Here is a 20082-nt window from a genome sequence, read left to right on the forward strand (position 1 = left end):
TAGAAAATATTTGTATGTTAAATTTTAAAAAAAGATACAAATTACATATTACCTGTGATTTTAGCTATGTGGTTTTAAAAAAACCTGGAAGAAAATATACCAGAATGCTATGCCTATCACATTCAGATGATAGAATTATGGATTCTATCTAGAGATTTTTGTCTAGGTTTTACAGTTCTCAAATAACGATGCCCTTTATATTTATAAAGGAAAATATATATAACATATTATATTATTTGGCTGGAATGCTAATATTCACAACTATGTGGTACTGGCCTAAATTAAACTTTTCAGAAGAAATTAAAATATTATTCCAAACTCCACACTTAAACACATTTTTGGAGGGACATATGGGTGGCTCAGTTGGTTAAGCATGGGACTCTTGATTTTGGCTCAGGTCATGATCTGATGGTTGTGAGATCAAACCCTGAGTTGGGGTCCACGCTCAGCATGGAATCTGCTTGAGATTCTCTCTCTCCCTCTCCCCTCACTTGCACTTTCTTTTAATAAGAAATAAAATCCTTTTTTTTTTAAGGCATTTTTTTAAAAACTCCCATATCAGAGAATATAAAGACAAGTTAGAGGCGTACCCAGGTGGCTCAGTCAGTTAAAACATCTTATTTTTTTTTTAAACATTTATTCGTTTTTGAGAAAGAGAGACTGAACCTGAGTGGTGGTTGGGGCGGGGAATAGAGGGTGAGGACAGAGAATCTCAAGCAATCTCCCCACAGAGTGTGGGCTCAAAGCAGGACTCTCTCCCAGGAAGAGTCAAACACTTAACCAATTGAGCCACCAAAGCACCCATAAGCATCTGTCTTCTTAATTTTGGCTCAGGTCATGATCTCAGGGTTGTAAGATCAAGCCCCACATCAGGTTCTATGCTAGGTGTGGAGCCTGCTTAAGATTTTCTCTCCCTCTCTCTGCTCCTCCCCCAGCTCACACACCTCTCTCTGGAAAGGAAAATTTACCTTCCTCTTGAAGGCAGGTAAATTAGCAAAGAGACAAAGTCAATTAGAATACTTCAAGAAATTGTGTCATCAAATCTTTAGGACCTTCTGGGACGCCTGGGTGGCTCAGTTGGTTGGACGACTGCCTTCGGCTCAGGTCATGATCCTGGAGTCCTGGGATCGAGTCCCGCATCGGGCTCCCAGCTCCATGGGGAGTCTGCTTCTCTCTCTGACCTTCTCCTCGTTAATGCTCTCTCTCACTGTCTCTCTCTCAAGTAAATAAATAAAATCTTTAAAAAAAAAAATCTTTAGGACCTTATATAACTATATCAAAAAGTAACAGAAACTGGATGAGATCTCACAAGAAATCATCTGCACAAACAAGAAGCATCACTCCAGGGCATTGGTGGCTCAGTTGGTTGAGCTTCTGCCTTCAGCTCAGATGATGATCCCAGGGTCCTGGAATCAAGTCCCACATCGGGCTCCCTGCTCAGTGGGGAGTCTGCTTCTACCACTGCCCCTCCTCCCACTTGTTTTGTCTCTCTAATAATAAACAAATAAAATCTTAAAAAAAAAAAATAAAAGCATTATGCCAAAGCCCTGGAGAGGCAGTGGAAACCATAATTCTCCTAAGAAGATGAAGCCTCGGCCTCCTCCAGCAATCTTTGAGAAAATGCTCAAAAAGTTCTTTTGTGAAAAAGAGAATCTCTCTTTATAAAGTCCAACAAGTTGTAGTTGAAAAAGGCTATGTACTTCTCACATACCTTGGTTCAAATCCAAACTTGAGTTCCTCATCTATAAAAGGTACCTAATAAGGAATAAGCTCTTGAAATAATAGACAAGCTATATTATTTCCTTAGTTCTATCTTCCTTCTTCCCTTAGTTGGTATTTATCAAAGTGTAGAATACTACTATTGCATCAATCACTGGACAACTGAAACAAAGGTTGATTCCACAATTGCCAGAAGCATGAGCCCTAAGTCTGTATTTTTATCAAATATTCCAGGTGATTCTCAGACACTATAAAGCTTCAAGACCATTAAAATTAAGCTTTCTTAATATTTTTAACTACTTGTTGGTCCTCTTTAGACTCAGAAAATAATTCAAAATCTCCTTGCCCCATATATATATTTTATAAACTGAAGGTGGTCCTCAAGGCTAAGAAGGAAGATCTTACACTCTCTGTTCTAAGTTAAAACTCCAAATTCTTTGGCCCACTCTCCTAAGAGTGTATTCTTTTTCATGATTTAAGCAACTGTCTTCATCTCTAAAGCTTCCCCAGTCTCTTCATCTGTCCCTTTATGGATAACTAAAACTAGATTGTAACCTATTGTGGCTCAGAAAAGAGTACTTATACTTACTAAAAGGCCCCAAGTTAACCTAAACGCATCTAAATTAATAAGGTAAAGACAGTCAAGTAAAGTCAATAACTCAATTATTTTAAGATAGCAGTAGGAATAGCAGCTTTTTACTTCCAAGCATGAGAGAATGTGTGTACCTTACATTCAAATCAATAAAACCTGTTCTAGATCTCAATATTGAACTTTAGATTCTAATTAGATTTTAATTTCTAATGTTGGTATGCAATTCAGAATAACAACCAAAAAAGAAACACTTGAAATTGATGCAAGTAACTTCTACAACTTTATAATAAACAATCTTTACATAAAATGCAGTTCTTAAAACCCTCAAACTTCAAAACACAAAAATAAATTTCCATTATAGATTCCCCCTTCCAGTTCCAAAAGTGATTATTTTAAAGTATTCATCATGTAAAATTCAGCTGAAATAAGTAACAACCCCCCAGTGCAAGTATCAATTGGACACACAGATTTTGTGTACTGTTTTCATACTTTCCTCTTGCTTCTTTTCTAGATAAATGCAGAATATTATAAATATTCTCACTAGAAAAATCTGAGCAAGGATTCCAGCCTGAAAAGCAACTCAGAAAAGGTGGATCATCAAGAGACAGCAGTCTTCAGTGTGTTACAGGAGGCACTGACCAGAAGCCTCATGAGTTCATCCCACCAAAGATGGATCAACTGTGCTGTTCATACAGATAAACTCATTCTCCTTTACCAGATAAGCTACAAAAACTTCACTACCAACCATTTAAGTCAGAATATGTCTCACAGTTTTTAGCACAGTACTCTCTCCTCTCAAGAGAGGCTAATTCAAATACACTCATTAGCATCTTTGGTTACAAGAGGAATACAGTGCGTAGATGTTGTTAATAATGATTCTCCAATGGCTATGTAAAGATTGGGAAAAAATCCTGTAGGTAGATATAAATGCAACCTGCATTTTCTAAGCTCCTTAGACGTCTCATATAAAGTCCAGTTCCTTTTGAAATTTTGTACATGTCACTAGCAGCTATCTCTCCATGGGGCCAGCCATAAACTTCCTATAACACAGGTAATGTAATTCCTCCAGTCCCCTCCAGGGCGGGCTAGGTCTCCACGGGGCACACAAAGGACAAGAACATGTCCAGTTGGTTCTTCACAATAACTTCATCTGGATGTAGCTTGTGGGGTAAATAATGAGCCAAGGTCATCTCCCAGGCATCAACGAGATACACTCCAACCCCTGAGAACATCTTCCGGAGGATGGTGTCCAGCTGAAAATTGTACCAGTCACTGTTGAAAAGGCTCACCTCGGGCCCCAGCTCTTGGGCATTGGCTGTTCGAATGACTACAACGGTCTTAGGGCTTCGATCCAGGAGCTGGACCACGGCTCGACGGATATTCCTGAGCCGCCGGATGTACACTTCCAAGGGGAAGGTGCTGAAATGAGACCATATAGCTATGGCAACCACGGTGTTCTTCCCTCCCACGATGCCATTCAGCTCATTGGCCACATAATGGAGCTCATTGCTAAAGACAGTTGTAAAACGGATGGGTGGACCATGGCAGCGATATTTGAGCAGGATGTTGTGCTTCTGGTCCACCGCGAGGAAAGGACCCACATTCTTGGGACTACCCAAATTAAACTCCACTAAATCTGAAACAAAGAAAACTCAAATTCATAAAACTCAAATTCATAAATCCAAGCACATATATTATGTTCATTCTATACTTAGCAGCTTAAAAGAACTTTTTCTTAAATGAAAGCATAACGAAAAGGTACAAGTGCAAAGGGAATAATTATTTCACTGGCCTCAATAGACCTTTAGTCTAACATATTTATTATTTAAACTATCAGTGATACCTATGTCTGTACACCTCAGAAGCAAAATAACCTCTTTACCTCTAACCATTAGGCCAAGATATCTTCCTGTTTGCACCTACTGTTGAATATCTTAAAAATCAACTTGGCATTTACACATTATTCTTCTAATGGACAAATACTGTTTCTTCTAGGACAAGGGCTCTAATGTCTGCTTTTTTAAGAACACATAATAGTAACCAAATACCTCTTTTTGCAATACATGAAAGAAAGGAGCAACCCTGTTTCTTTTGACTTTCTATTTCACCCTATGGATGGAAAATCATAATAATACCTTAGAGAATGTCTATCTCTGTCACAAGAAAAACAAAGACAGCTGTACAAGTTAGAATTCCCTTCTTCCTCCCAATTATCTAAGTGGTGTTTCAGAGTTTATGTCCTCTGAGATCTTCTGAAGATCCCAGGAATCAGTGATTATTTCTCTTTGGTTAACCCTAAAAAATTCTGTCTATACAATTCATCACTTAACATAAGCCCCATAAGGGAAGAGGACCTGTCTCATATACTTAAATGCTCCTACAAGTGCCTTTCAGAGAACAGACTAAGTAGCTTCTGGCAACCCAAGTCAATTAGCACTTCTGAGCACCTACTCAGTGCCATGAACCAGCAAGGATCAGATGGGTAAGTCAACAGTCCTTGATCTCAAGAGGTACACAGTCAATTCTGAAGAAGTAACATCACACTATAATTGGCGTACATTCTTCTTACAGGTTAAAGGTGTCACTTTTCTCTCCTGCAGTCTCAGGCTCCTCTTTTAGATTTTCCTACCTGATTCATTACTACTTCACATTTGGCCCCACTTAAGTTGAATGAACTCAAGCTACCATTTTTTCTTTTGATTAAGATCAAGCACTGACACGAGGCTTTATCAGGTGAAAATCTGTCTGCAAAGGATATAGTGGAAAACAAGACACTCAATGTGATCACTCCGATGAAAGAAAATAATGAGCTACGTCATTAGAACTTAAGAAACAAACAACTACAGATTCTTGGAGGAATCTGCCTAGCCAGCATCAAAACATATTTAGCATTATGCCATTCAAATTATATCTCTTTTTCTCGTTTTTAATTCGTGCTTTATTGACTAAACTCAGCTATGCCTATTTCAAAAAAACAAGCAAAACGAAAACTGGAATTAACTTTCTACTTTGGGGACCATATCTACTTCCTTTCCTTCTAAAAATTAAGTCTGAAACTACGTTGATGTTAAAAAAAAAAAAAAAAGATGAAAAAAATACCAACAACAACTCACAACAAAACTAGGGGACTGTGCTTGGTGGAAAGCCCTGCCATACACAGCCCCCAAAAATAGTTCCCACAGAATTACTTGTCAGCTCTCTAAATTGTAAGCAGGGGCTTTAGTGCTGTTACCCGGGACTCATCCCTCCTAACCCCATCCACACACCTTCCACGAGGAGGAAAAGGCCCTTGAATAAAGATGGCTCTCCAGTGAGTGGCGTTTTATTCTGAGTCTGGATAGCACCCCCAGAGCCCAGCAGTGAAATCGGGAAGCTAAGAATGCTGGGACTGATCAAGACTCCCTCAGTAGGAGCCCGCTCATCTCAGAATCATACCAATGGTATGCCCAACGGACGACACTGGGAAGGTTTTGCTGAATGGATGCATTAAAATGGACCATAGTAAGTTTGTCTGCTTCCTTCCGGTGAAATCTATTACAAACTTGGAGTCTGACCAAACAACTAGGAGAGAAACGATTGGAAATGTCCACTTCTGTAGTAGAGCCCAGAACAGCAAAAGTAAAGGTCTGCTGTAAGGTAACACCGTCCCACTGCCTAATTGCGTGTGTGAAGAAATGAAGGATGGAGAAGTCCTTCATTAAGTCAATAACATGTCCAAGATCACACAGCTAATCAGTCTGAAACTTCACCAAGGACCCAGTGCTTCCATCAATACGTCAACTCCACCATGGATCAGAAACCATCACACAGCTCTTCAGGGTTAGGATACCTCTTTAGTCCTACAGAGAAATAATTACTTCCTTGGCTGGTGCCCTTCCTCAGGCACTGGTGTGAAGCAAGCTGATTCTGTGCATGTGGAAAAGAGTTGTAAAATAAAATGTTAAATACCAACCTGGAACAAACGTAGTAAGGTATTCAAACCATTGCCTGATTGTTGAATCTCCAAATAAGTACACCACTTTTCTTTGTAAGCATTCTGTGATGTTGTCAGGGTCATTAAACTGGCGCATCTTAAACTTTCTGGGCCTCCACTGGTCTTTGTAATAATATCCAGAAGGAAAAGTTCCTGAGCCTTGTGATATATCTAGATTGTTAGTTTCTGAAAAGAAAAAGGAAAAAAATAAGATATTCTGAAAGTCTCCTCCAACAAACTCTACATGGAAAATGCCCCAAGAAACAAAATTATGCCCCTATATTTGTTAGCCTACTTGTATATGGGTAAGATTTACTGTCATCACAATTCAGAGAAATCCCAGACTTTCCCCTTGCTACAAAAGGTTCTCCTTCGCACAAAAATAGGAAGATCTGAACTGTGTGTGAGGGTTTTGGTGGACAGAAGGGGAAAAGGGGACCTTGAGCATTCCTCTCTGATTATGCATGTTTCTATCAAAGCCAAAAATAAAAGCAGGCAAATATCATGGAAATGTGTAGATATAAATACTGTCCAGTATTATCCCAGACTAAGTTTCTCATACAAAAGCCTATGAGGTAAGTCACATCTTAAATTTATATTTTATATTTGTATAACTAGATCAGTCTCTTGCTCAGCCTATTAAAAGGGAAGTTTTAACCTATGGGTCCTATCAAATATGAATTCAGAAAACCACCACTCAATACAGAGAACAAACCAAATGTACACACTCTAAGGAATTATTCCCCAGAACACAGAAGGCTCAGAAGGTCTTTTTGCACAATGAACAGTATTTAACATGCAGCAGCAGGGGTGCCTGGGTGGCTCAGTCGCTTTATTGTCTGCCTTTAGCTCAGGTCATGATCTGGGGTCCTGGGATCAAGTCCCACATCAGACTACCTGCTCTGTGGGAAGCCTGCTTCTCCCTCTGCCTGCTGCTCCCCCTGCTTGTGCGCGCGTGCGCTCTCTCTCTCCCCCGTCTCTGACAAATAATAAAATCTTTGTAAAATAAGATAAAATGGAGCAGCCATTTTATACTCACTACACATGATGACACAAGTGTACTCACTACACATGATGACACAAGTGCCAGCACACGTTTCAGAGGGAGAGTCAACATCCTTCTGCCCTAACACCTCCCTCGGAAAATGCTTCTGCAGAAACAACACACTTTACATGCTTCAAAATAGACAGACTGGGATGGCGAATATTTCTTGTGAGTTTACTCTGCAATTAAACATATTATCTCATTCGATGCTCATGATAACCCTTTAAGAGGTAGGTGCTATTGTTACCCCTACCTTTCAAAACAGCTAAGTGACTTGACCTAGACCCAAAGCTCATAAGTGGCAAAGCCAAGACCTGATCCAGGCTGGTGAGCCCCAGAGCCCACGTTCTAACCACCGTGCAACATCACCCCTCAAAAGAATATGGTTGTAGATGGCAGCCATTTTCTGTTTGGCTTTCTTCCTGAAGCTGTACACTTATTCATTTCCAACACTTATTCGAATCTACATTCTTCAAAAACCACCAATTTCTTCTTGACATCACTTCCTTACACACCCCAAGTCTCCAACCTTATCATAATCCAGTAATTCTGCAGTCTCACCTGTTAAACCACAATTTGAAATCCAAATGTTTATACGACTCAGCAATTTAACTATGAGTCCCGTATTTGTGACTATTTTCAGTTTATCATATTGATATTATTCATATTACACAAAATCATTTTGGTTTTATTCTCTTCAAAGAAGATGCTCTATTTGATAGACAGTGCAAATTTCATCTTTTAACTTAGGCAGCTGCTAATTCTTTGAAGGTTCAGGGCCTAAGCAGAAAGGTAAACAGCATTTTTTTTTTTTAAACTTTACAAGAAAGAAAGAAAGAGAGGGTGAGGGAGGAAAATAAAAACTTTACTTGGAGTGGGGCGCCTGGGTGGCTCAGTGGGTTAAAGCCTCTGCTTTCGGCTCGGGTCATGATCCCAGGGTCCTGGGATCGAGCCCCGCATCGGGCTCTCTGCTCAGCGGGGGGCCTGCTTCCTCCTCTGTCTCTGTCTGCCTCTCTGCCTACTTGTGATCTCTGTCTGTCAAATAAATAAATAAATCTTTTAAAAAAAAAAAAAAAAAAACTTTACTTGGAGAATGTGATTGTCAAAGAAAAACTAGGGCGGGTAAATATTTATCTGGCTTATTCAAAAACAATTTCTCCCCATGTCACCAAGTGTGGCTTTACTATGTTACCATACCCTGCCTAAAGCTCCCTCATTACATCAGCACGTCAAGCTTACAAAGGCAGAGAGCTCTAGAGAAGACACCTGGGCCCCAAAGAAAACATTTACTAGACTGGGAATTAAGAGTGATTTTGAAGTTACCATTTTTACCATGGTTAATTTAGGAGACTTGGCTATTCTATGTCAAATACATGTTATAAAGAAAAGCATATATCACACAGGAAACAATTACCATTTCCATTCAAATATTTATTACCAGAGTTAAGTCAAGCAAAGCAAATCAATTACTGAACCTGCCATTGATTCTTTACACATGCAGCACTAGATAACAGAGCATATTTTTAAAGTAAAATACATGAACCTGCATCGCCCTCTTATGGTCAACTGAAACAAACACATTTCCTTTTTTTTTTTTTTTTTTTTTTAAGATTTTATTTATACATTTGAGAAAGAGCAGAAGCAGAGGAGAGAAGCAGAAGGAAAAAGAAAGGGAAAAGCATACTCTGCTGAGCAGGGAGCCTGATGTGAGGCTCGATTCCAGGACCCTGAGATCATAACATGAGCTGAAGGCAGATGCTTAATCCACTGAGCCACCCAGGCATCCCAACACCTTTCCTATTTTAATAAGACTTTAAGGAGTCTTAAGTTGCTTCAAAGTCAGCATTTCTTGGATCTCAGAATTTTCACATAAAATATGAAAGTCTCTAAAATTGAATATATAACCCTAATGTACTATGCATGTGGAATGCCTGGGTGGCTCAGTTGGTTAAGCATCTGCCTTCGGCTCAGGTCATGGTCCCAGGGTCCTGGAATGGAGTCCCACATCAGGCTCCTTGCTCAGCAGGGAGTCTGCTTCTCCCTATGCCTGCTGCTCCCCCTGCTTGTGTGCTCTCTCTCAATCTCTGACAAATAAATAAATAAAATATTTTTTAAAGTAATTTTAAAACAAAAATTACTTATTACTTAATTTTACAGTTATCTTAAATACTGACAATGAAGGAAGAAGTTTTCCTGGAGGTCGTTATAAAGACAGAGAAGATCTTTATGCAAAATCAGAAGGAATAGTTTCGATTACTTGCAGGTAAGGTCCCTGCTTCTCTAAACAGTATTGGCTTCTTTTTAAAAATCAAAGCTTGGTGGCGCCTGGGTGGCTCAGTGGGTTAAAGCCTCTGCCTTTGGCTCGGGTCATGATCCCAGGGTCATGGGATCGAGCCCCGCGTCGGGCTCACTGCTTGGTGAGGAGCCTGCTTCCCCCCCTCTCTCTGCCTGCTGGTGATCTCTGTCTGTCAACTGTCTGTCAAATAAATGAATAAAATCTTAAAAAAAAAAAAAAAAAACAACCTGTAGCTTATATTTTCCTCCAAAGGGTGTGATCCCATGTCATTCATTAGCCTTTTAAAACGAGGGCTATTTGGGCCACAAATGAGACAAAATGAGAGAGAAAATGCAGAGGGAAAAAAAAATTCCCTAAACTATCTAGAAAGAGCTGGGTGAGAGATACAGTGTGAATTAAGGGTGGGAGGTGTGTGTAAGTACATGTTATGCACAAGTCCCTTAATTTTTTGGCATGGTATTACCTACAGAACAAAGAAAAGGAAAAAGTAGGCCAAAGGAGAATGTACAGGTCATGAAAGGAAAAACAAGACAAGACAGAGAGGAAAAAGAATCAAACAATTCCTTGCATTAAGGAACACAGTGGGCACAGGAACACTAGGGTGTCATCTCAAGAAGACAAGAAATGAGGACGGCATGTGTGGAGCTGTTTAGGGATACCCTGTCAAGTGCTGGGACTGTGAGAAGGTCCTGGCTACACAGTCATTACTGGAGCTTGAGTGTGACTTTACCTTTGAGTCCCCATAGGAAATCCTGGGAATTTAATTTTTTTTCTTTATACTTTAGTCCTCCAAAAGCTAAGCATTTTATAGAGGAAAGCTATAAATAGGTATAGGTAGAAATACCTACATACTTAAAGAATGTTGAAAAGGACTTCAAATAATAGCTAGTCTAAATATCTTTTTTTTTTTTTAGTCTAAATATCTTTTAAAGGTGAAGAAAGTATGTCACAGAGTGACTTGCCAAAGTTTCTCAAAGAGTTGTAGGGACAGCTAGTGGTCAGGGCTATACTGTTCCCAAAGGCATACATTACACTACAGATACAGTTGTGGGAGTAGGCTTCCTACCCGCACATGATATCAATTAGTTAGATTTTATATGGAGGATATGAGCCCTTTGATTTTCTAAATTAGCCAAATAAAATGTATTCTGTAGGAAGTATTTTTTCCAACAACTGAAAGCGCTTGTCTTCAAAATAGTTTTGTCCAATTTGCTACGCTACCACATCAACAACAGAGTGACGTGTCATCCATTACAGCACCAGTCTGGTTTTCACCAACATCCAACAGTGTTTCATCATTCACTCCATCATTTGGATGCATAGATTTTAGAGAGTTGATGGATTCCACTACTGCAGACAAACCCGAACAGCAAGATGTCCTCCACCATACCTCCCAAGCAGGGTTAAGAGACACAGAAAAGGGGCCAGACCTGAGTCAGAGGCTCTGGTGTATGTTTGGCTCCACCTCCCCAATGTGAGACCCCAGAAATCACTTAAACTCTCATCTTCTTAATCCCCTGTAGGTGTCAAACTGAATGAGTCTCTGGAACTTGGTCTCATTATCTACAAAATGGTTAAATTACTAGTTGTTTTGAAGGGCTGTCATTAAAGTCTAATACTATAGTAGTATTAGTAGTCTCAATCATTTCTAAATACAGAGAACACTGGAATGTTGGAAATATTCTATATGTACTAAACATTCTGTATCTTCATGTGGGTGGTAGTTACACTTAATTCATTTTCTATTGCTGTGTAACAAACCACCACAAACTTAAGCAGCTCAAAAACAAGGGACATTTATTATCAAGAGTTCTGTCAAGAGTCCAAGACAAGGCACAGCAGGATTCTCAGAGTCTCACAGGGTGAAATCAAGCTGTCAGCAGGGCTGTGCTCCTTTCCGAAGATGAGAGAAATCTGCTTCCAGGCTCATTCAAATTTTTGGCCAAAACTATGGAAAGAACCTAGATGTCCATCAACAGATGAACAGATACAGAAGATGCAGTATGTCTACACACACACACACACACACACACACACACACACACACACACATATAATGGAATATATTCAGCCATCAAATAAAACAAAAGCTTGCCATTTGCAACGACGTGGATGGAACTAGAGGGTATTACATTAAGTGAAGTAAGTCAATCAGAGAAATACAATTATCATACGAGCTTTCTGATATGAGGAATGTAAGACACAGGGTGAAGGGGTTGTGTGGGGTAAGGAAGGAAAAAGAAACAAGATAGGACAGGGGAGGGAAACAAACTGTAAGAGACCCTTAATCTCAGGAAACAAACTGAGGGTTGCTGGGGTAGAAGGGAGGGATAGGGTGGCTGGGTGATCGACACTGGGAAGGGTATGTGCTACAGTGAGTGCTCTTAATTGTGTAAGACTGATGATTCACAGACCTGTACCCCTGAAATAAATAATACATTATGTGTTAATTAAAAAAATAAAAAATAAAAAATAAAAAAATAATTGTTGGCCAGATTCAGTTCCTTGTGGTTATAAGACTGAGTTTCTTGTTTCCTTGGTGATCATCAATCAGGGAATGCCCTTCAGTTCCTAGAACCTGCCTACCTTTGTGGCCACATGGTCTCCTCCACCTTTAGACCCAGTAACAAAGTATCTTCCTTACATGGAAGCCTTCTCACATTTCAACTCTCTTCAAGAAGAACCTGGTTCCTGTTCAGGGCTTATCCAATTAGGTCAGGTTTACCTAGGGTAGCATATTTTTTTAAAGTCAACTTGTTACATAATCAAATCATGGGAGTGATATCCCATCATATCTGCAGGTCCTTTCCACACTCGAGAGAAAAAGAATTATATACGAACATGGGTCCCTGGGAGTCATCTTAGAAGTGAACTACCACAGTTACAAAGACATATATAAATGCAAATTTCCATTGTACTATATATTTACAATCCATGCATTCTATTGTCTGTAAGATACCCCTCAAAAGATAAAATAGCAAAGGGCTACAAAGATGTGAGTGTTTATTCTATTGCTATTTGATCTAGTTTTATCCCAAACTCCCAGTAAGCTCCCCCAAAAATGAGCTCTAGTTTAGTTGGTGAGGTTAGAAGCCATGAAGGCTTTTATTAGGCTATGATGGTCTAGGGCCCATAGTACAGGTGTTAATGAAAAGTCAACAGCAATTCTGACACTGGGAAAGCCTGTCAGAAACCAGATCTTGTCCCTATGGTTCCTTAATTTGACTAGAATTATACCTATGCTTGGGGGTAGACAGGTAATCTTGAACAATTCAGCAGACTAAATATGCTTCTAAGAATAATTTTAACTTGTAGGAAAATAAGTTAACTAATACATTTAAAGAGCTGGTAAGGAATAAAAGCCTTCGAAAAACAGGATTCATAAGTAAAATAATAAAAGTAGGAAGACTGCAAACCTTTCCAAGACCAGGGCAAAGAAAATACAAGATGGGTCTGAAATATATTGTGAGGCCAGAAAATAAGGAAGTGCTTACACCGGGGGTGGGGGGGGTGGGAGCAGGGAATGACAGCATGTCAAAGGGGCACAGGAGCCTAATGGAAGAAGTTCCCAATTGCCAAAACCGGAGCAATTAGAGCAACAAAACAAATAACAATTGAATTAAGTAATAACGTAAAGAATGAAATAAATAGGGGCGCCTGGGTGGCTCAGTGGGCTAAAGCCTCTGCCTTCAGCTCAGGTCATGATCCCAGGGTCCTGGGATCGAGCCCCGCATCGGGCTCTCCACTCATCAGGGAGCCTGCTTCCTCTTCTCTCTCTCTGCCTGCTGCTCTGCCTACTTGCGATTTCTATCCGTCAAATAAATAAATAAAATCTTAAAAAAAAAAAGAATGAAATAAATAATCATGAGTCATAAGCCTGTAATGCCATAATTAAACAAACAAGAAAAAGGGGAAAACTCTTTCTTATGGAAAAATTCCAATTAATAACTGTCTTAGGAATGAGAGATTAAAAAATGAGGATTACATACTACAGAAATAATTGCTACTGGCAAGATCTACTAATGAATGTAAAAATTAGTGGGTGAAAGTGTAAGCAGAAACAGGACATTTACATCCTGTTTTAATATAGAGACATCTGGAGAGTAGTTTCCTGTGGCTACTATAGCAAGTTACCACATATTTAGTGGCTTAAAACAACACAAATTGATTCTCTTTCCATTTTGGAAGCCAGAAGTCCAAATTCCATATAACTGGGCCAAAACCAAGGTCTCAGTAAGGCCATGCTCTCTCAGGAGGAGCCAGGGAGCAATCTGTCTCATTGCCTCTTCTAGGGCTGTGTTCTCTGGCTCATGGCCCCTTTCTCCACATGTTAAGCCAGCAGCTCGGCATCTTCAAGTCTCTCCCTGCTTCCGTTGTCACACAGCCTTCTGCTTCTGTATGAAATCTCCCTCTGCCTCCCTCTTAAAAGGATACTTGTGGTTGCACTTAGGGGACACTCAGATTATCCAGATAATCTCTCCCCATTTCTAGACCCTTAACTTAATCACACATGCAAGGTTTCCTTTACCATCCATAGACAGCAACATTCACAAATTTGAAAGACTAAGATCTGGATATCTTTGGGGCCATTATTCAGCCTTCCACCATCTCAAAGCATCTCTCCAGAATACAGAATAAATATAAAGAAGAGAGAACCCTGACAGACACCATGTGAACCTAATGATCAAAGGTAACATCATTAACAATACCTATCAACATCATGTCCTCTCCTAAAAGGACACAGCATTTCTGTTCTGTTCTTCCAAAAATGCATGGTCTCACTCCAATCATTAGAAAACATTAGACAAATCCAAAGCTAGAAACATTCTAAAGAATATCTAACCAATGCTCTTCAAAGTTAAGAGTCACCTAAGATAATGTCATAGAGGGAAGACTAAGGAAACACGGTGACTAAATGCAATGTGGGATCCTGCACTGGATTCTGGAACAGAAAAAGGACATGAGTGGAAAAACTAATGAAATCTAAACAAACCCTACAGTGTAGTTAATAATATTATACTTATGTTAAAATCTTAGTTTTGAAAGTATTATGTGGTTATACAAGATGTTAGCATAAGGGGAAGCTGGGTGTAGGCCGTACAGGAACTTTGTACTATTTCTGTAACTCATATGTAAGTTTAAAATGATCTAAAAACCAAAAAAGCAGTGTTTAAAAAAAAAAAAAAAAGGGCGCCTGGGTGGCTCAGTGGGTTAAGCCGCTGCCTTCGGCTAGGGTCATGATCTCAGGGTCCTGGGATCAAGGCCCACATCGGGCTCTCTGCTCAGCAGGGAGCCTGCTTCCCTCTCTCTCTGCCTGCCTCTCCATCTACTTGTGATTTCTCTCTGTCAAATAAATAAATAAAATCTTTAAAAAAATAATAATAATAAAATAAAATTTTTAAAAAAAAAAAAAAAAGAGGAAGGAAGGAAGAAGGGAGGAAGATAAAGAGAGAGGAAGAGGGGCGCCTGGGTGGCTCAGCGGGTTAAAGCCTCTGCCTTCGGCCCAGGTCATGATCCCAGGGTCCTGGGATCAAGCCCCGCATCGAGCTCTCTGCTCAGTGCAGAGCCTGCTTCTCTCTCTCTCTCTCTCTCTCTGCTGCCTCTCTGCCTACTTCTGTTCTCTGTCAAATAAATAAATAAAATCTTAAAAAAAAAAAAAAAAAGAGGGAGGAAGAGAAGGCTGCTAGCCCATGAGTGCACCCTGCTGGTAACAAGTGTGAACTGCAGTGAAGTTCTCCTAAACTGGGTCTAATTATATAAAGCAATTACCCTTCTCTTTTCTCTCCAATTATGTTCCAGCTCTGAGATGGTCTTCTCAAAGCCAGGCTATTATGCTCCTATTGATTTATGGTTCCTTTCCTACTCTAAAAATCTATCAAGGGGATGGGATGCCTATGCAGCTCAATCAGTTTAACATCTGTCTTCAGCTCCAGTCATGATAGCAGTGTCCTGGGATCGAGTCCCACACTGGGCTCTCTGTTCAGCGGGGAGCCTGCTTCTCCCTTTGTATGTTGCTCTCCCTGCTTGTGCTCTCTCCCTCTCTCTGACAAATAAATAAAATCTTCAAAAAAAAAAAAAAAAAAAGATTTCCCTTCGGGGGGGAAAAAAAAAATCCATCAAGTGATTGACTTCAGCTCAGGTCATGATCTCAGGGGCATGGGACCCAGCCCAGCAAAGGGCTCCCTGCTCAAAAAGGAGTTTACTTGGTCTCTCTCCCTCTGCCCTTTCCCACACTCATTCTCCCTCTGTAGTAAATAAATAAAATCTCAAAAATAAATAAATAAAAATAAAAATCCATCAAAAGTCTCACTGGTTACTAAATCTGTCTTCTCTCTAAACAGAACAGTACATCACAAACCTACAACCACTTCTTGGCTGAACACCAAGACCTGTCAGATGCAGATAAACCATCCAAAGCTCCAGTCACTGACTATCCCATCAGACACCCAGGGACAAGGCAGGCTAGGCAGAAGGTTGAGACTGTGGCAGAGAAGGGTAGATGTGGTAGTGGGACGGGGCCTCCTGAGGTGTCGGACACGAGTGTGAGGAGTGCAGGGCTGTGGGGGATAATACGGAGGGGGAGGCCCAGGTAAATAAAAGTATTTCCACTGATGATGTTTCATATATGACTAGATTCACATGTATTATATACCCTGGCCCTGCGGCATCAGTGTTTGCAATATCTGTGTATGGGGGACTATACATACATGCTTTCAGCAGCTAAAAGGACTAAGCCTACCATCTGCATAAGCTTCCTTAATAATATTCATCCTTTCTTCCTAAAAGTCACCATAGCTATTTACATCTACTCTGAAAAAAAAAAAAAAATATATATATATATATATATATATATATACACATTTACTCCAGAATTTCATTGTCTTACTTTTAATATCCCATACCAATGAATCAAAATCACCTAGAAGGTTAAAACACAGATTCCTGGGCCTTATACCCCAGAGTTTCTGATTCAGTAGCCTGAGATAAGACCTGAGTATCTGCAGTTCTAGCAAGTCCGCATGAATGTCAATGTTGCTAACACAGAGATCACACTTTGAGAAAACTGCCATTAACTAACCCGATGCTTCTGATTTCAAAAATTCCTGACAGTTTTATACACATTCTTGAGTATCTCTAGTGCACTGATATTTGACAGAAATTCTGCAATAATGGGTACATTTTATCAAAAATGCTGTCCACGGGGCGCCTGGGTGGCTCAGTTGTTAAGCGTCTGCCTTCCACTCAGGTCATGATCCCAGGGTCCTGGGATCAAGCCCCACATCAGGCTCCCTGCTGCACGGGAAGCCTGCTTCTCCCTCTCCCTCTGCTGTTCCCCCTGCTTCTGTTCCCTCCCTCACTGTCTCTGTCAAACAAATAGATAAAATCTTTAGAAAAATAAATAAATAAAATAAAATGCGTTCAACATGGCAGCCACTAACTACACATGGCTCCTGAAGATGTGTGACGTAAGAACTAAATTTTAGACTTTATTTTATTTTTGTATTTAGTTATTTCATTAACTTAAATAGCAAAGTAGCTACCATATTGGACAGTGTAGCACTGAAGGCTCCTGAGGAGCCAATCAGAGAGGGGAAAGGAGGAAGAAGATGACTTTTACAGGAGTATAAATAGCAAAGCCCAAGATCATACACATAAGGTCTGATTTATTTTAATCAAAAAGCTCTTTCAGTATTTTCAGTTGTGCCCAGAAGTATATCCATGGCATACTAATTTAATGTCCACAGCATATTAAAAGGAGGAAAAAAGTTTTTATAATATTAGTGAAACCAGAGAGCCTCACCCATTTAGTAAGAAAAACAACAAATCATCATGCTCATTCCTTTTTACCTTTTATTCTCCTGGGAATCACAGTCACCCAATCAGGTCCACTGGAGTTGATTGGCATTTTGATATTGACACCACTTTAGAAGGAATAAAAACAGTACAAGCTTAGATTCAAGAACATTTATTTTCTAATATATGTGTATCTTCATTTGCAAATAAAAAAACAGGTATGATTTCACAGAACCCTAAGATGAAATATCCTTATAAATGTTAATCAGCACAATTCATAAACTATGTCTCTTATAATAAGCAGGTTATATAGATATATAAAGTGAATAAAAATTAAATAGGTTTTTAATTTTTCACTGCTTACCAGTGACAGTATAAGCTCCAAAATGACAAATTCTGGTCCGAATTACTTATTCCCTTTGGACTCAGAAAATGGCTCACACTGATGAGAATGTCACTATCTAATTTTCAGGCTACAAATCCTTGTAGAATTAAGTTGCATGTCAGATTCCTTAGGCCTTGCCCAGAACAGAGACAAGTCCCTACTGAAGACACCTGTCCCCAGATACAGGTTTGCCATACTCTGTTCATCATTACTATGACTCTGGAGTGTCTCTTTCCAAGACATACACTCCTCAAAGACACAGACTATGTCTCACTCACCTTTTGTCTTCAGCACTTAGCACAGGCCCTGTCTAGAGTCCAGGCTTGGAAAATATTTGATGGAGGGCTGTGTGAGAAAGTGGGGGAGAGTCGAGTCCAGGGGGAAAGTACTGAAAACTTGCTATAACTATGCCAGAAACTGGGTCACAATAATTACCTCCTATGCTTAGACCAAAAACAAATAAAATAAAATAAAATGCTAACTTTCTAATTTCTTTTTAATTTTATTTATTTATTTGACAGAGAAGGAAAGAGAGAACAAGCAGGGAGAGCAGGCAGAAGGAGACAGAGAGGCAGGCGCCCAGCTGAGCAGGGAGCCTGATGCAGGGCTTGATTCCAGGACCCTGAGATCACAACCTAAGCCAAAAGCAGACGCCTAATCAACTGAGCCACCCAGGCTCCCTGGAATTAAAATATTTTTTTAATAAAATAAAATAAATAATTCTTGGGGTGCCTGGGTTGCTCAGTCAGTTAAGCATCTGACTCTTGGTTTTGGCTCAGGTCATGATCTCAGGATCATGAGACTGAGCCCCAAGTCAGGCTTCCTGCTCAGCACAAAGCCTGCTTAAGATGCCCTCTCCCTCTCTCTCTGCCCCTCCTACTGCATGTGCTTTCTCTCTCTCTTCCTCTCTCCCTCAAAAAAATAAATAAACCTAGAAAAAATAAAGAGTAATAACTCTTAAGCTTCTACCATATGCCTGGCACTGTCCTAGATGTCAGGGATAAAACAGTACACAAAACACACAGCATCTCCTCCTTCATGGAACTGACATTCTAATGGGGGAAAGAAATAAAAAAACAAAGAAGGGCAGTACAGTTGGCCCTTAAACAACATGGGTTTGAACTGTGCAGGTCCATTTATAAGTGGATTTCTTCCAATAAATACAGTACAGTACTGTAAATGTCCCTTATTATTTTTTCTCTAGCTTACTTTACTGTAAGAATGCAGTACATAACATATGTAGCATATGAAATATGTGTTAATCAACTGTAAGGGTTCCGGTCAACAGTCAGATATCAGTAATTTAGCTTTTAGGGAGTCAGAAATTAGAGCAGATTTCGGACAGAGTCTGCGGGTGATTGGAGCCCCCCATGCCTGTGGTTTTCAGGCTCAACTGTATCGAGCACTAACTAGAAAATGGCTTAAATAAGTGGCATTTAAGAGAAGACATGACTTCTAAAATAGCATAAATAGACCACTTTCATGAGAAAGCCTTGAGGTAAAGAAAAGAAGAAAATTTCCCCCTTGTAATTTTCTTGTAAAAATGTTTAATATCAATTTGGTCACGGAGAAACAATAAAGGAGCAAATCCAAACTAAGGGACAACCTACAAAACAATGACATCAAAATTATTTTTTAAACTTTTTAAAAAGATATTATTTGTTATTTATTTGAGAGACAGAGAGAGAAAGTATGAGCAGCAGAGAGGGGGAAGGAGAGGGAGAAACAGACTGCTGACAGCAGAGCCCAACCCAAGTTCTTAATATTGCAAAAAAAACAAGCTAGAGACCTCTTCCAAATTAAAAGAGATTAAAGAGATAACTAAACACACTATGTATGATCACAGGTTAGAGTAGTTAAAATAAGTCTCTTTTTTTCTTTTTGAGGTTTATTTCTTTGAGAGAGAGACAGAAAGAGAGTGGGGGGCGGGAGTGCGTAGAGAGAAGGAGAGAAAGTCTTAAGCATACACCACGCTGAGCATGGAACATGACACCCAGCTTGGTCTCAAGACTCTGAGATAAGGACCTGAGCAGAAACCAAGAGTCCTACGCGCTTAAACCCACTGCGCCACCAAAAGTAAAAAACAAAAACACAGATTAATTAAACAAAAATAAAGAAGTAAATCCTTTTGAGAAATAAAAAGGGGCACCTGGGTGACACAGGCACTTGAGCACGCAACTTTTGGTTTTCACTCAAGTTGTGATCTCAGGGTGGTGGGATTGAGCCCTGTGTGAATGTGGACTCGGCTTAGTGGACTCGGCTTAAGATTGTCTTTCCC

General features: G+C 39.8%; 1 protein-coding gene across 7 annotated transcripts in view; it reads right to left on the reverse strand.

Annotated features, from left to right (window-relative positions):
• Positions 1-2485: 2485 nt before the first annotated feature.
• Positions 2486-20082, reverse strand: part of NXPE3 (neurexophilin and PC-esterase domain family member 3) — a 46717-nt gene continuing 29120 nt past the window's right edge. For all 7 annotated transcript variants that reach the window (XM_032350298.1, XM_032350283.1, XM_032350274.1 and 4 more), the window contains 3 exons: positions 17474-17547; positions 6264-6470; positions 2486-3947 (listed from right to left, as the gene is read on the reverse strand). In XM_032350298.1, coding sequence (XP_032206189.1) covers positions 3397-3947; positions 6264-6470; positions 17474-17547 — 832 coding nt within the window. In that variant the 3' untranslated portion in view covers positions 2486-3396. The remainder of the gene's footprint in view (positions 3948-6263; positions 6471-17473; positions 17548-20082) is intronic.

This window comes from Mustela erminea, chromosome 1, assembly GCF_009829155.1.
Source record: "Mustela erminea isolate mMusErm1 chromosome 1, mMusErm1.Pri, whole genome shotgun sequence".
In the NCBI taxonomy this organism is placed as follows: Eukaryota; Metazoa; Chordata; class Mammalia; order Carnivora; family Mustelidae; genus Mustela; species Mustela erminea.